Source organism: Lipotes vexillifer, unplaced genomic scaffold (genome assembly GCF_000442215.2).
Source record: "Lipotes vexillifer unplaced genomic scaffold, Lipotes_vexillifer_v1.1 scaffold28, whole genome shotgun sequence".
Lineage (NCBI taxonomy): Eukaryota > Metazoa > Chordata > Mammalia > Artiodactyla > Lipotidae > Lipotes > Lipotes vexillifer.
In genome coordinates this window covers 1,435,004-1,450,121 of record NW_006793929.1, presented here as the reverse complement: position 1 = coordinate 1,450,121, position 15,118 = coordinate 1,435,004, and the positions used below count along the sequence as shown (strand labels likewise).

Genomic DNA, 15,118 nt, shown 5'->3' with positions numbered 1-15,118 from the left:
TGAAATCTACTGAATCATCATTAAACTCACACAGAGACGTGAAAGAACATTCTCACAGCACTCTTTACTCAGTATCTGGGGTGTGAAGCCCTCAGTTTTGGGTGCTGGAGATGGTGGGACACCGCAGACCTGGCTGCCCAGGGTGTAGAGTCTAGCCCTGCCAGAGCCCTGGAGGCCAGAACTGGGGGTTCAGAGCTTTGGCTTGGACCCTCATTGGGGCACAGTGTCAGCGTGAGCTGCTGGGGTCCTTGCAATAGAGGCTGTGTAACAATTCCAGCTGGAGAGAGAAGGTCAAAATTTCTCTATCTTTGGTGCCGGTGCTTGTCTCCTGGAAAGCTCTGCTGAGAGCCCTGAACGTGCCTGTACTGTGTTGCTGCGATCTCACCAAAAATGGAATTTGGTTGAGGGCATGTGCATCATACCCTAGTACACGCCTAGGTTAAATACAGTCGTGGAAAACAAGAATCCAGTCAAACTACTGTTCTATAAAAATGTCCTCTGAGGCCATGAATTTCAAAAGAAAGGTCCAAGCTTGTCACTGCCCTTACAACATTAAGCCCAGGATAGGTCGCTATGCCTTGTTTGGGTACCAAGAAATGCCAAAGGGAGGGATGCTGAAGCTCCAGTGGGACTCCAGAACAGGTCTTCTTTGGAGGGTGAAGTCTGCCTGTTGGTAAAGGAGTGTTCAGTGGTCCCTCCTGTATTTTGATCTTCGTGCCATGCTTTTTCCTCTCAGTAAGCTGACAGATTTCTTCCTTGTTCACGGAGTAGCTGATGGGGAGCCCAGGCCAGGGCCGAGAGTGCTGCAGCCACATTGGTGCTCAGGATGTTGTCCAGAGAAGCCCAGCTGAGCTGGTTGGTGATGGGAGCTCGCTGTGATCCCTTGAAATCTACAGCTGACTGGCTTTTGCTTCTTTCCACGCAGTGTGACAGCGAAGATGACTGCCGGGAGATCAGGAAGGCTCAGGGAGAGAAGGAGAGCTCTTCACGACTCGCTGCCTCCGCCAGCAGCACTTTGTCCGCAAACCATTGCAACGTGAACGTCAACAGGTACTCACGCTCCCAGGAAGGCAGAGGGAGCTGGAGGCGTGTCTGGGTCTGAGAGGCACATGACTGCTGGGGAGAGTCGGATTTTTGAATGACTGCTCTACTCTGGGTCTCCATGTTGCCTGCCAAGCCTCTTGGGCTCCTGAATCAGTAGAAATTGATAAGAGGCCAGACAGGAAATTCAGACAAGGCTTTACTGGGGCGCATGCTGTAGCAGGAGGGAACAAAGACAAGTAACAGATTCCCTTGCGCACTGTCTGATGGGGGGCAAGCTGATTGCTTAAATGGGGTGAGGGTAGGGTGGGGCCAGGGGTCTGATTGCTTCCTAGGGTGGGTCCAGCTGATTCCTTAAATGGGGTGAGGGTAGGGTGGGGCCAGGGGTCTGATTGCTTCCTAGGGTGGGTCCAGCTGATTGCTTAAATGGGGTGAGGGTAGGATGGGGCCAGGCTGGAGGGGTGGCTTAGGAGGTCTGCTCACCCCCTTGCTGGCGCTGAGTGCAGGGGGTGTGTGCAGTAACCTACTTTTGCTCCTGACACCCTGCTTTTTTGCTCTGGACTCCTCAGAAGTGGCAGTTGGGTTTTTGGTCTTTTTTGTATCTCGTTCACAATTTGTTCCAACTGCCCCTGCATGCAGTTATTTTTAGTCCCTTGTATTTTCTTTGTATTTTGTGGCTCAAGGAGATGTTTGTCCAGGTGCAAGCACTGCAGCAGAGGGTCCCAGGTCCCAGCCTGTCTCATGCAGACTCCTTTCCCTTGGTTTAACCCAAGACTAACCAGTATGCCTGGACGTGTGCTTCTTGTCACAGCTCCAGGTGCGCTGGAAATACTTCTTTATAACAAAAGACCAGTTACTAGTTGCACACAGTTCTATCCTTTCAAAAACACACCCTCCACTCTGAAAACTTACAAACTGAATTAATAGCCAGTAAACCCGTGAGAACACTAAGCTTATTACACCAATGAAAAGTGTAAACTTGAGCAGAATCTCCATATGACAGACCTAAAGGCGTTGGGTGTAGACTGAATTTGCGGTGACAGACAGGATCCGGGTCTCCAAGGCGAAACAGCCACCCAGTCCCTCCTCTCAAGGGGTTCCAGAGAGACCCACATGGCACTGAATCCCCTCTGTGACAAAGGCTTCCTAGCAAAGCAAGAGTCCCAGATATTTATTATAAGTGAGCAGCTTATCATCAGTCATAGAAGTCCTTTCCATTTAGAAATAGCACAGCTCAGAAACCACTTTATCCTCTGCTAAGACACTCCTCGCTCCCTGACTGTGTACCTAGAATTTTTAAGGGGAGATTAATGTTTCAGCGCAACACATAAAAATGTAAACTGAAAGGTTAGGAGAAGGTGTCGAATAGTGCTAAAACCCGGAGAGGAAATTGGAGAGCGAGGGCCCCTGAGCACAGGCCCGCTGCAGTGTTAGAATCACCTTGGGAAGAGTGAGAGCCCTTGAAGGTCTGAGCGAGAAACAGCAACACACACAAGCTGCCTGAGCCCACAGTCCTCTGGGCCAAGCAGAGGGTATCCCAAAATATTGAGGAGATGTGAATGGGGAAGATACGGCTCAAATTTTTTTTTTTCTTTTTTTTTTTTTTGCCGTACGTGGGCCTCTCACTGCTGTGGCCTCTCCCGTTGCGGAGCACAGGCTCCGGACGCGCAGGCTCAGCGGCCATGGCTCCCGGGCCCAGCCGCTCCACGGCATATGGGATCTTCCCGGACCGGGGCACGAACCCATGTCCCCTGCATCAGCAGGCGGACTCTCAACCACTGCGCCACCAGGGAAGCCCTCAAAAATGTCTTTTTAAATGTGTGATAGAGTTATATATGTGCTTCTTTGTTCATGCCTTAAGTAACCTTTCTAGCAGATCTAGTAATGACTGTAATTTCTAGTAGTGATGAGTGTAAACCATATTTCAGGATGTCTGCAACAACTGATAAGGCATGAAAATATCTGTGGTTTCCACTGGTGACACAATCACAAGTCTTGCTGGTAGTACTCCTGCTAAACCACTACTCTGGTTTCTTGCCTTTGTTCATAATTAAAGGAAATGTTCAGTGTCAGTGAGGAGGTTAAGGAAAGTGAAGATGCAACTTCTTTTTCATGCACGTGCAGGGACCCCAGGATAAAAGCTCTTGCTCTAGAGCTTTTGCTGGCAGAGCCTCCTGGCTCTGATAGTTTCACTTATGTTAAGTAAGGACTCAATGCATATGAAAGTGCTTTGGGTTTTTCTTGGGAAGGTGGCCTGTGTGCCTCTGGGATTGTGATTACCACTGTTAAGCTTTACCTGTGTAATAAGACAATCCTTCATATATGGTGATTGCCCATCCCAAAGATGTGATCCCAAGAACGTTTCAAAGTTACTTTGGTCAACTTGAATAGATAAACTTACAATAATGAAGAAGAAATGGTCATCTGTTCATGACAATATTTAATGTAATAATTTAGTTTTCTGCCAACATTTAAAATCATGTAGTATGTAAAATAATTGAGACTTAGAAATAAGACTTTTTCACTCACATGTCAAGAAACAGTTATATTCAGACGGTTCATATCGGTCTTCAACATCAGTGTTTTCATCTTCACTGGCTGAGCCACTTTTGACTCGTCCAAGGCAGTTTTCGAGAGCACACCTTCTCACTTCTAAGTTGTTGGATGCACAGTACTTTTTGAACCAGAAAGCTGTCATCAGAAATTCTCTCCCTACACAGATCTGTTTGCATAACATTAAGAACCTTGGCTTCTCATTTGTTCTAGAGGCCTGTGTTTGTAATTTCTACACTGTGACCACCAACTAAGGAAACTGCTTAAAAATAAAAAGTGACTTTACTGGCTTGTTTGCAGTGATAGTCAACACACGCAATTAACAAGTCACAACTGCGGGAATAATGACTAAATCTTTGTTAAATGAATTTATTTTAATTGACTCTACCAGGTGACTTCTAGAAGCATCCCAAATTAGCAATGATTGAGTTTATTTGAGGCTGTGTCTTCCCCCAGTTTTTGTTTCAAAGTAAAGTAACGGAGAGAGCCCTATCTACATAATATACATTGCAAAGACTCAAATATGACTCCCTTCTCTGGTGGTCTTTGGCGGGGTGTGGGGCGATTTATATTCAGGCATAGACAATAGTTTGGAAGGTAAAATAAGGAGCTAGGAATCAGAAAATGTCATTTCTAATGACAGTTTTCTATTCTTTGTTTATTCTGATCCATGCCTGGCTACCTAACAGTTAGAAGGTGGGTTCGTGCTTGGTTATTCTGTGATTCTGTTATTCTCCATATAATAATTAGTACAAGCTCAGGTGTTAGCAAAAGTCGTTTTGGAAGTGGAGATCTTGTGTATAATTTGAGTTTCCCGTTACCTGCTGTTTACACTTGTTAGGAAAACAGTAAGTTGTTTGTCATGTATTTTGAGATCCTTGGATGAAGAACTTGGGAAATGAAGGTATTATTATGCTTAGTTATTTAACTCCAGATTACTATTTTCTTCTGGGAGGACGAGTAAAGAAACCATGAATGAAATTTCTTTATTGTTCTTTACTGCCCTAATGCCATAAAATCGTTTCCTGGCATAATAATTCCCAATAAACATCTTCCTACCAGCAGGTTTTAAATGGGAGGGTCACATATAAAACATTTACCTTGCCACGTGCTGAGTGTGTGACATTCCATTACTGTGATTTCCTTTTCCAGCTTGGCAATCCCAATAAATAAAAATGAAAAAATGCTCCGATCACCCACCTCGCCCCTCTCTGACGCATCTAAACACAGATACCCCGGCGAGGACCTGACTTCCCCCAGCAGATCCAACAGCAATGGTTTGTTCACCTCCGCCTCGTCCAACAAAAAGCATAAGGCTGAGAACCAGCTGCAGACCCATGGTGGAGACCTCACGGTATGTTGATGCTCTTCTGCCCCAGTTAAAACAAGAGTGAAAATGAGCACACGCCCCTCTACTCTGCCTCTAGCCCAGCACAGTCCGAACACAAGCTTTTTTTTTTTTTTTTTTTTTAACTTGCAACTTCAGGAAAAGCTTCCTGCTTTATTATTCCAAATAATTTTTCCCAGGTAAAATAAAGGTCCGATAGTTTCTGGTATGTGGGAGGATAATGTTTGTTCAAGTCACAAGGAGGCCTTATTGACAGAAAGCTTGGCTGTATAAACAGCGCAAGTTGAGAAAAGGTTTAATCTCCAAACGTATTAGACTGGATGACCTAAGATCAGTAACAGCCACCTGGCGACATTGCAGGAGGTCGAGGAGACCCACTTTGGTAAGGGGGCCCCACTGGCGGTCCCTGCCCGCATGGCAGCGTAGCACCAGGAAGGTAACCTGGCACGTCTTGAGGATGACCACCGTACTGACCATGAGGTGGCATTGGGGGTCTCGTTCTTTGTTGCTGTGGGATGCCTGGCTGCGGTGGCATCATACCTCCATTTGGTCCAACGGGTGGATTACCAATGGGTGCCTGTCCTGGTCGAGGAAGATTACATTGATACGTGGTGACCAGTGAGGTCCCGCAAAGCAGCCCTAAACGCTGGTCTGGGAAGACCTGGCAAAGCAGCTTCTCTTCACCTCTTGCACAGGCAGCTGCCGAAGAAACGGAGGAGGCATTTTAAGCCTCTTCTGCTTAGGAACGCTCTTTGGAGGACTTCATTTCCCATCCTGAAAAGAATTAGCCCTAACGTAACTCTCCCAGGACAAAGTAAATTGGGAGTTTTGGACCAACCAGTCTTTCTATTTGAAAAGATTTCTTGCCCTGGGGCAGAGCTAAATCCGGGATTGGAGCCCAAGGCCAAAGTTGCAGGGCTCCCTGCTGCCCTCAGTGACCAGTGTGGTGACCAGGGTGGGACAGCTGCCACCACCCCTCTTCCAGTGACTTTGTCAAGGGTGATTCCAACACCCCGCATTCCCCGTGCATCCTCCAGGTTCATTATTTAATTCCAAACTCTCCCCGCTGTGCCTCTCAAAACCAGTGGGGCTTTGTGAGGCAGGGAGAAATGAGGCTTGGCAATAGGACTCTGCAAAGAAAGTGGCGGGAGGCAGCATGTCATGCTTTATCCCATGAATTAAAGAGGCAAAAAAAGTTGGTAGATGATCCGGGAAGAGCCTAAATCTTACTGAAGCATCAGGAAATTAACTCCTTTATGCACCCTCATTTGGGAGCAATTATCTTTGGTTCTAGGATACACGAATCTGAGAAGACCATATTAGAAAAAACAAATAAAAAGCTAACGATTCCAATTTTAAACCAAACACAACTTTTCTTTGCCTCTAGATCCTTCAATCACAAGCAACTATGATATGCAGAGAATCACAAAACAATGATAGACTTTATTGAGGCATTCTTTCACTGAACAGGTGTTTATCAAGGAAGTATTTATTGTGTCCCAGGCACTTTGCTACATAACAGAGACGCACTGATGATCTAAAGGGTTCAGTCTCTGCCTGCAGGATAGCTTACAGTCTAGCTGGGGAGAGCCACTTAGAGCAGGGCTCACACACATCTGTAATTTACTACCCTGCATGCCAGAAAGGAAACGCCCAGAGTCCTGGAGGCTCTCGTAACAAAGAGGCTTGATATACGCATAAAATCGGTCCATATTTAGAGAAGCATTGATATACACTCCACTTTAATTACTTCAGAGGAATCCATTTGAATCTCCTAACTAAAAAAGGGGTGTTTTATTATCCAGACCGTCAGCACACAGTAGGCGCTCTCTATAATGTCCGTATCTCCAGGAAAAAGGATGTTTCCATTTTTCCCCAGATCAAGAGTGTTCCTCCTTAAAACACATCTTAAATAATTTCTAGTGATTCCCTTTGGCTCTCCCTGTTCTTCACAGACAGCTGATGAGAACCAGTCAATTGTGACCTGAATGACCTCTTTTGTGAGGGATGATTATAGCTCAGTGGTTCTGAGAGCTTGGCTCCTGGACCAGCATCACCTGGAACTTGTTAGCAAGGCATGTTGTCAGGTTCTTCCCCAGACGTACTGAGTCAGAGATGCTGGCGGTGAGGCCCAGCTGGCTGCGTGTTAATGATGATCCTGATGCAGTCAATTTGGAGAACCATGGGTCTAGCCAACTGGGAAGCGTAGGAGCCTGAATCCTAAGCCCCCAGCCTCCACCCACAATAGCCATCTGAGCTTGGGCAAGTTCAAGATCTGGATCTGCGTGAGTGGGCACACTGAGAGTGCCCTTTTTTTTTTTTTTTTTTTTTTTTGCGGTACGCGGGCTTCTCACTGCTGTGGCCCCTCCCGTTGCGGAGCACAGGCTCCGGACGCGTGGCCATGGCTCACGGGCCCAGCCGCTCCGCGGCATGTGGGATCTTCCCGGACCGGGGCACGAACCTGCGTCCCCTGCATCGGCAGGCGGACTCTCAACCACTGTGCCACCAGGGAAGCCCAAGAGAGTGCCCTTTTGATGGCCCGGGAATGACATTTGACCACGTATGTAAAAGCCTCCAGCTTGAGACCTGTAATGCAAGTATTTCTTCTTCTTTATTTCAACAAGGAAAGCACCATCAGCTCTAACCTAGAACACAGAACACAAGCGATCCTAACAGGTTGCTCCTTCAGCCAGGTGGCCAGTTTCTCAAATACAGGTGTGTTTGTTTGTTGTTTAGAAAGCGGCTCACAGCAATTCCGAAAACGTTCTCCACAAGTCACGGCCACAGACAGAGCCATGGTCTCCAGGCTCCAACGGCCACAGGGACTGCAAGAGGCAGAAACTCATCTTCGATGACATGTAAGTGTGGACCCTTGGTTGGTACGGTGAGGGCCAGATCAGTGGGAGCAGGGAGATGGTTTAATATGCGTCTGATTCACAGAGTGGCCATTTCTGTCATGTGATCTCATCTGTTAAATGTCACCCTCTCGAAGGGAATTGCAGCTTCACTCCAGGTGTACCCCTGAGTCCTGGGGGACTTCTGAGTGAATAGAACAACCAGGGCTAACAGGGCTTCATCCAGGATGTCAGAAAACTAAGCTAAATGACATCAATGAGTCATATTTCTAAGCCCGCATTTGGGGTTGTATGCGACCAGAAAGAGACGCATTTTTTGTTTTTGTAAATTATAGCAGGCAAAGTATAATAGTGATTCACTCCTGAAAGCTTTTTTTTCTCTAAAATGCTGTAGTCTTTATAAAAGTGTAAACAGTTCTTATACAGGAGAAAATATCCTGTCATCCATCTCCCAGTCCTAGCACTGAAACCCAAGTATTAGTTCCGTTCCCGGCACTGATTTAAGAGGAGGAGAAACAAAAGAAAAGGAATAAATGTAACATCCTGGAATGCTCTGGAGATGCTGAAAATGACAAATGGGAAATGATAAAATGATACTGAAAATTATTTAGGCTCTTGGGGAAAAAATATGTGTCAAGGACAAGCCTGGAAGTCAGCAGGTATGGTTTCAAGAGTTCGGCTTGAATCCTCCTTTCAATTTGAGCTGTTCACCAAGCGTGCAGTGTGTGTATGTTTGAGGCACGCCCTTAAATCCTGGCGTGGAGCAGCGGGCAACAGTGAGAGAACACCCTGCTCTCTGACTGCTGACAGTCTGGCTGAGGGGACAGAGTGTAAGCCACGACCCTCACCCAAAGTCAGAAAATAAAATGGTGCTAAATGTCTCTGAGTCCCAGCTTCCTAATCAGAAAAAGTGATTGTCATGACAGGCTCTTCTGAGATCCAGTGAGATGGTCTCTCCTGAGCGTGACCACCTGAGAAGTGAAAGCTCGGCGCGGTGGTGATGACTCTTCCACCCTCATCTCCCTCTCATCCTACTTTCCAATCCTAACTTCACCCAGAGTATAGGCACAGTCAGTTGGTTCACCTCCAAGAAACAAGAATACCGAGTTGTAGCCCTCAAGCCCTGCTTGGACTTCATTAAGCTACTTAGGGCACAGACTTTGAGGGTTCAAAGCCAAATCCACATTTTTTTGTTTCTTTATTGAACACGTTCCCAGATAATTGGTTTTACGAAAGTGTAAGGGTGGCCCAGGAGGACGTGTGTTTTTCTCCTCTTCCCGTGGCTGCCGCAGCTGCACTCAACCCCAAGCACGCTCTCTCCCGACCCTCAGCACCTCCCCTTCCCCTCCTCACCCGCTGCCCTGGGCATCAAGGGAGGTGGTAATTAATCCCCGGGGTGGGGGGCGTGTAATGGGAGTACAATCAGGCAGTCAACTCCATATATAATTAGGGTTTGGTGGTATAAATTGTTCAAGGGAGCTTTAACCGTTTGCAAAAACAGGAGATTAGAATCTTGTTTAATGACAGTGTGGAAATTTGCATTCAGACGATAAAGGAATCTTTTGATTTTCATCTTAACTAAAGACGCTCGTCCTAATATTAAGAAGCAAATTGAAGACAAAGTAGTTATATGGATGGGTCAGCCTCCATATTGTTCACATTGCAACCCAGTTCTTTGAGGAATTAAAAACAATCATACTTATATGACAAATCAGGTCTTTATAAGAATGGAAACGGGGCTTTAGACATCATTCAAAGCCCACCTGTCATTTTTACCAGTCCCAAAACTGCCCTTATTCATCTCAAGAAGCTTGCAGAAGGGGAGGGATGGACTGGGAGTTTGGGGTTAGTAGATGCAAACTATTATGTATAGAATGGATAAACAACAAGGTCCTACTATAGAGCACAGGGGACTGTATTCAATGTCCTGAGATAAACCATAATGGAAAAGAATATAAATAAGAATGTGTATATGTATGTATATATATATGTATAACTGAGGCACTGTGCTGTACAGCAGAAATTAACACAACACTGTAAATCAACTATACTTCTATAAAAAATAATTTTTTTTTTTTTTTTTGCGGTACGCGGTCCTCTCACTGTCGTGGCCTCTCCCGTTGCGGAGCACAGGCTCCGGACGCGCACGCTCAGCGGCCATGGCTCACGGGCCCAGCCGCTCCGTGGCATGTGGGATCTTCCCTGACCGGGGCACGAACCCGTGTCTCCTGCATCGGCAGGCGGACTCTCAACCGCTGCGCCACCAGGGAAGCCCAATAAAAAATAAATTTAAAAGGAAAAAGAAAGTTGCAGGTATTATAAAAGATCTGGACTCAGGGAGCAAAAAAAAAAAAAAAAAAAAGAAAGAAGGAGAAGCAGTCATAATCTACAACATGATCAAACACACGTGCATTTGACAGGAAGGTGCCCAAAGCATCAAATGTATCAAGGGCATATGGTGTTTAAACACACACATGTACGGGAAATTAAAATGTAAGGAATTTCCCAGTGTACGGATCAGAAAGCTATAAGTCTGAAACAGCAACAACTAAATGGTCGTACTTCTACCTGCAGTGCCTTGGACTGTTTACAAGAGGAAATGTTTCTCAGTCTGCTGGGACTGCAGCTAATGTAATCTTGTCCCTATCTGTATCAACCAAGAGGCTGTTATCATTCGTTCTTCCCATTAGCAATGTGTGTAATTTTTCTGGCTGGCAGCTACAATACAGTGTTTCTCCCTTTATGGATAAAGATACAATAGAATAAAAAAGCACTCTTTCATATCCATCATATATAGAGAGAGAGAGATGTCTTCCAGTTGCCACGTGTCCCAATTGATTTGGGACAGTAAGAGAAACATGCAACTCAAACAGCCGCTTAACCGCTGAACTGAGAAGGTCGTGGGAAGGTTCTTCAAGCTTGAAAAGCAAAAACAGGCATTGTCTCTTCATCGGAACAATAAAAATATGTCCGTTAAGAGATCACTGGGGGGACTTCCCTGGGGGCACAGTGGTTAAGACTCCACGCTCCCAGTGCAGAGGGCCCAGGTTTGATCCCTGGTCCGGGAACTAGATCCCACATGCGTGACGCAACTTTGAGTTCACATGCCACAACTGAGGAGCCCACCTGCCACAACTAAGACCGGTGCAACCAAATAAATAAATAATTTTTTTTAAATAATAATAATAAAGAGATCACTGGTCTAGGAAGTCACCTAAAAGTATGTAAAGTGTCTCCCAGGTTCAGTTGGTGTGTCCTGAGGTCCAGTGGTAGCAACAAGGGTATATGATTGATTCATTCTCGGTTATTAATTGAGGGAAGATGGAGGCACATGGGTGGCCTCTCCAGGAAGCTTCCCCGGGACCACAACCTTAGCCGCCTCCTGCTACCTCTCTGCTCTGCACCAGCTTCAAGGACCATGACCTGGCTCCTGTCATTCTCCTTGACTTCTCCTCACTAGAGGTGTCAACAGGCAGTGACATGACCAAAGAGAGGCCACCAGAAGGAAAGAAAGAACTAGAGAATTAGCAACGGAATGATTTAGAGTTGATGGAAATCCAGTTATAGCGCTCCAGTGAGTAACAGATGCCATCCTGTCATGTGACTCTTAAAGCCACATCACGTAGCTTTTTTTAAAAAAGTAAACTCATCCTTTTGTATTACAAATACTCGTTAACAGTTTCATAAACATGCGATTCAGACAACAGCCATCCAGTGGGCACTCAAATAACAACCGTCGAATGGCCCCAGCTGAATTAGAATAACATTCCCAGGGGGTAATGCCTGCATCTTCTTTTCTTTCTCTTTCCATGAATGTAAAGAATCTACTACGTGCAAGTCAATTTAAATTCACGGGCTTCCAGGCCCTTTTCCTGGGTCACTTACCCATTCAACAGGCACCACTTGGTGCCTTCAGGATGTAGATGGAACTGAACCGAATAATTTGTTTTAAAACTGTGATCCAGATCAGCCTGTCCTGCAGGATCACCCCTGACGTTTAGCCGTGCGCCACTTTCTCTCCTCGAGAGCCCTGATTTTAAGGTGACACTGGTGTAATTACCAAACTTCTGTTTAAAAAACATCTGCAAGGATTTATGTCCATGAGTGACAGCACTTGATTCAACTCAAAGCCCAGAAACGGACCTTATTAGGGCAGAGCCGTGAGCTGTAAATTACTTGGTGTCATAATTAGTGACAGGGGAGTTCTTGGCGCTGGAAAATCCAGGGAACAATTGTGTCACGAAGTCCTCAGTACAGACGTCAGAGCAGAGCTGAGTGGTGAAATGCTTGGCCTCTCTTCCCACGTGCCATATTGCTGTGCCAGGGAGCCAGAGAACCCCGGGTGCCAGCCCTGCCTGCTGTTTCCAGAAGGATGTACTGTCTCTTGCCCACATTTCACAAGGAAGAGTCAGTCATGATCATCACATTCAGCCACACCACCAAACGTCCCATCTGTCCCCATGGCACCAATACCAGGAACCCAACTACTTAAACCTCCCTACACCGAGAAAAGACTCCCTCGCCACGTGGTGCTGAAGCCCTGGCCTGGGAGATGTGGCTGGCAGGGCAGGAAGAGGGAGTCGGCCTTTGTGGTACAATGATGCTCAGCAGCCTCATAGCTAAAAGGGTTTTAATTTTATAGAGGGTGGAAGATTCCTGTATGTGAAAGGCCAGATGATTGAGTGAGAGGACACCAGCTGAAATCCTTGAGTAGGTGATGCTACATCGAGGCAAGGCACGTCCACGGAGGGCCTGCTGTGGCCCTTCTTCCTCTCCCGAGGGGCTCCCCTTCCCAGTCGCTTCAAAGCTGGACCCCACTTTTCCTGATACACCATTCATGTGCCTTTCTGTTCTTCATATGGAATTTTTTCACTTATGAACCCCTCTCAGCCAGGTTTTTATTTTTTTCTAACCAAAACAGAAAGAAAGGGAAAAAAAAGGACTTGGCTGGGGGTGTTGGGAGGGCAGGAGTTGGGGACAAGGCCTTTTAGATCTCCCTGATTGAAATCTGAGCTCTCTGATCATTTTAAGGGCTTGTAAAATGATTTTATCTTTTTTGATTAATTTTCTTTTTATCAGCCGTTTTTTGTTTTTTTTTTTAAATTTTATTTATTTATTTATTTTTGGCTGTGTTGGGTCTTCGTTTCTGTGCGAGGGCTTTCTCCAGTTGCGGAGAGCGGGGGCCACTCCTCATCGCGGTGCGCGGGCCTCACTGTCGCGGCCTCTCTTGTTCCGGAGCGCAAGCTCCAGACGCGCAGGCTCGGTAGTTGTGGCTCACGGGCCTGGTTGCTCCGTGGCATGTGGGATCTTCCCAGACCAGGGCTCAAACCCGTGTCCCCTGCATTGGCAGGCAGATTCTCAACGACTGCGCCACCAGGGAAGCCCTATCAGTCGTTTTTCTACAGTTATCATGGTTTATTTTATTTTATGTATTTATCTTTGGCTGCGTTGGGTCTTTGTTGCTGCGTGCGGGCTTCCTCTAGTTGCGGCGAACGGGGGCTACTCTTCCTTGCGGTTGCCTGGGCTTCTCACTGTGGTGGCTTCTCTTGTCGCGGAGCACGGGCTCTAGGCACACAGGCTTCAGTAGTTGTGGCTCGTGGGCTCTAGAGCACAGGCTCAGTAGTTGTGGCGCCCGAGCTTAGCTGCTCTGCGGCATGTGGCATCTTCCCGGACCAGGGCTCGAGCCCATGTCCCCTGCATCGGCAGGCGGATTCTTAACCACTGCACCACCAGGGAAGCCCTTTTTTAATTTTTGATTTTATGTTGGAATATAGTTGGTTTACAATGTTGTGTTAGTTTCAGGTGTACAGCAAAGTGATTTAATTATACATATTCATATATCTTTTTTCAGATTCTTTTCCCATACAGGTTATTACAGAGCAATGAGTAGAGTCCCCTGTGCTATATAGTAGGTCCTTATCGATTATCTATTGTGTATATAGGAGTGTGTATATGTTAATCCCAAGCTCCTAATTTATCCCTGCCCCCGCCTTTCCCCTTTGGTAACCATAAGTTTGTTTTCTAAGTCTGTAAGTCTGTTTCTGTTTTGTAAATAAATTTATTTGTTAAATATCACACCCAGAGAAGAACAACAATCAAACTGATGTGTTTCCATTTCGATAGAAAGTTGCTTATGCTCACGTGACAAAAACCTGCCATTTAGCCTGTGTGTCCTGGAAAGCACACGCCGTTTTCTATGTGTGGCCGAGAGAGGAGTCACCTACAAGAGCCTGTGGCCTGTAGGAGACACAATGAGTGATTGCTTATGCTTCTGAGAAGCCAGGGACTCGGGGGTCCCGGCCAACATCAAGGGTGTAGAAACAAAAGCTGCATTTGAATCCTTGCTGCCGAAAGCAGTCTTCCTGCTTCCTTCGGAAAACCCTCATAACGCCAACGGCAGCACCGGGATCCCTGGCTGTGCAGTGCCCTCATCAACAGCATCCACTTACTCAGTGCGTGAAAACCAATTACCTCACTTCTTACTCCCTCACAGCTTGGGCCACAGTAACACCTCGGGGACTTATTAAATGACAAGCTGACAGGCTATCAGATGACGAATTCATTTGGTGTGCAGTTGCCTAGTTGTCTGATTTGGATTTCAACTTCCCTAAGAAAATGATCCCCACTTCTGCTACGCCAAGGAACCCCTTTGTTCAGACACGTTGAGTTCGCCATCTCTGCCAGTTTTCACAAAACAGGCTGGTTTTGCTGAAGAGGTACATTTCACAGAGGTAGGAATCACAGAAAGCAGCCTGCCAGCCTCTCCGTGGGAGAGCGTTCAACTCCATCTCAGCCACAAAGGAGAACAAAGAGCGAGGTTGCTCTAATATGCTGGTGCCAGAAGAAATTTTAGGGTAGCTCAGCCCCCGCCGCTGCTTAGAACTTAAGGTGGTTCGCGTGTAGGTGGGGGCAATGAGAGGTGAGGAGGGCGCATTTCCTCTGGATCAAGTGCTCCCATTTTTTTTGCTGCCGAGAGCTCTTATAACAAAGATACACGTGGCTCGGCTTTGGCTTTTGGATCACTCAAGCCCAGTTTCTGAAGAGCCCCAGAGACACGGTTAGTTACATGCGTGATGTTGAACTGTACTTTTCTTAGGGTTGCTCACGTATCATCATCAAATACCATCGCTGTGAGAAGCGATGTGAAGAACCTTATGATCACAATGAAAAGCAAAACTCTAAGTTTTCCATGTGAAAGAAAAGAAAGAAGATTCAATGAAAAATGAGTTTGAACGCTGCGATCATTAGATTCATTTTAGTGCCTGTGCCATGTTATATTCTGTAACTGCCACAATGGTGACAGCAGTTTTACTTTCCTGCT

The 15,118-nt window shown here is 46.4% G+C and overlaps 1 protein-coding gene across 1 annotated transcript in view; it reads left to right on the top strand.

The window, feature by feature from the left end:
• The window catches only part of AFF3 (ALF transcription elongation factor 3), a gene marked incomplete at its 5' end in the record, with an annotated part of 199,717 nt that overhangs the window by 165,370 nt on the left and 19,229 nt on the right, over positions 1–15,118 (top strand). The window contains 3 exons of the mRNA XM_007466896.1: positions 926–1,050; positions 4,747–4,948; positions 7,679–7,800. Coding sequence (XP_007466958.1) covers positions 926–1,050; positions 4,747–4,948; positions 7,679–7,800 — 449 coding nt within the window. The remainder of the gene's footprint in view (positions 1–925; positions 1,051–4,746; positions 4,949–7,678; positions 7,801–15,118) is intronic.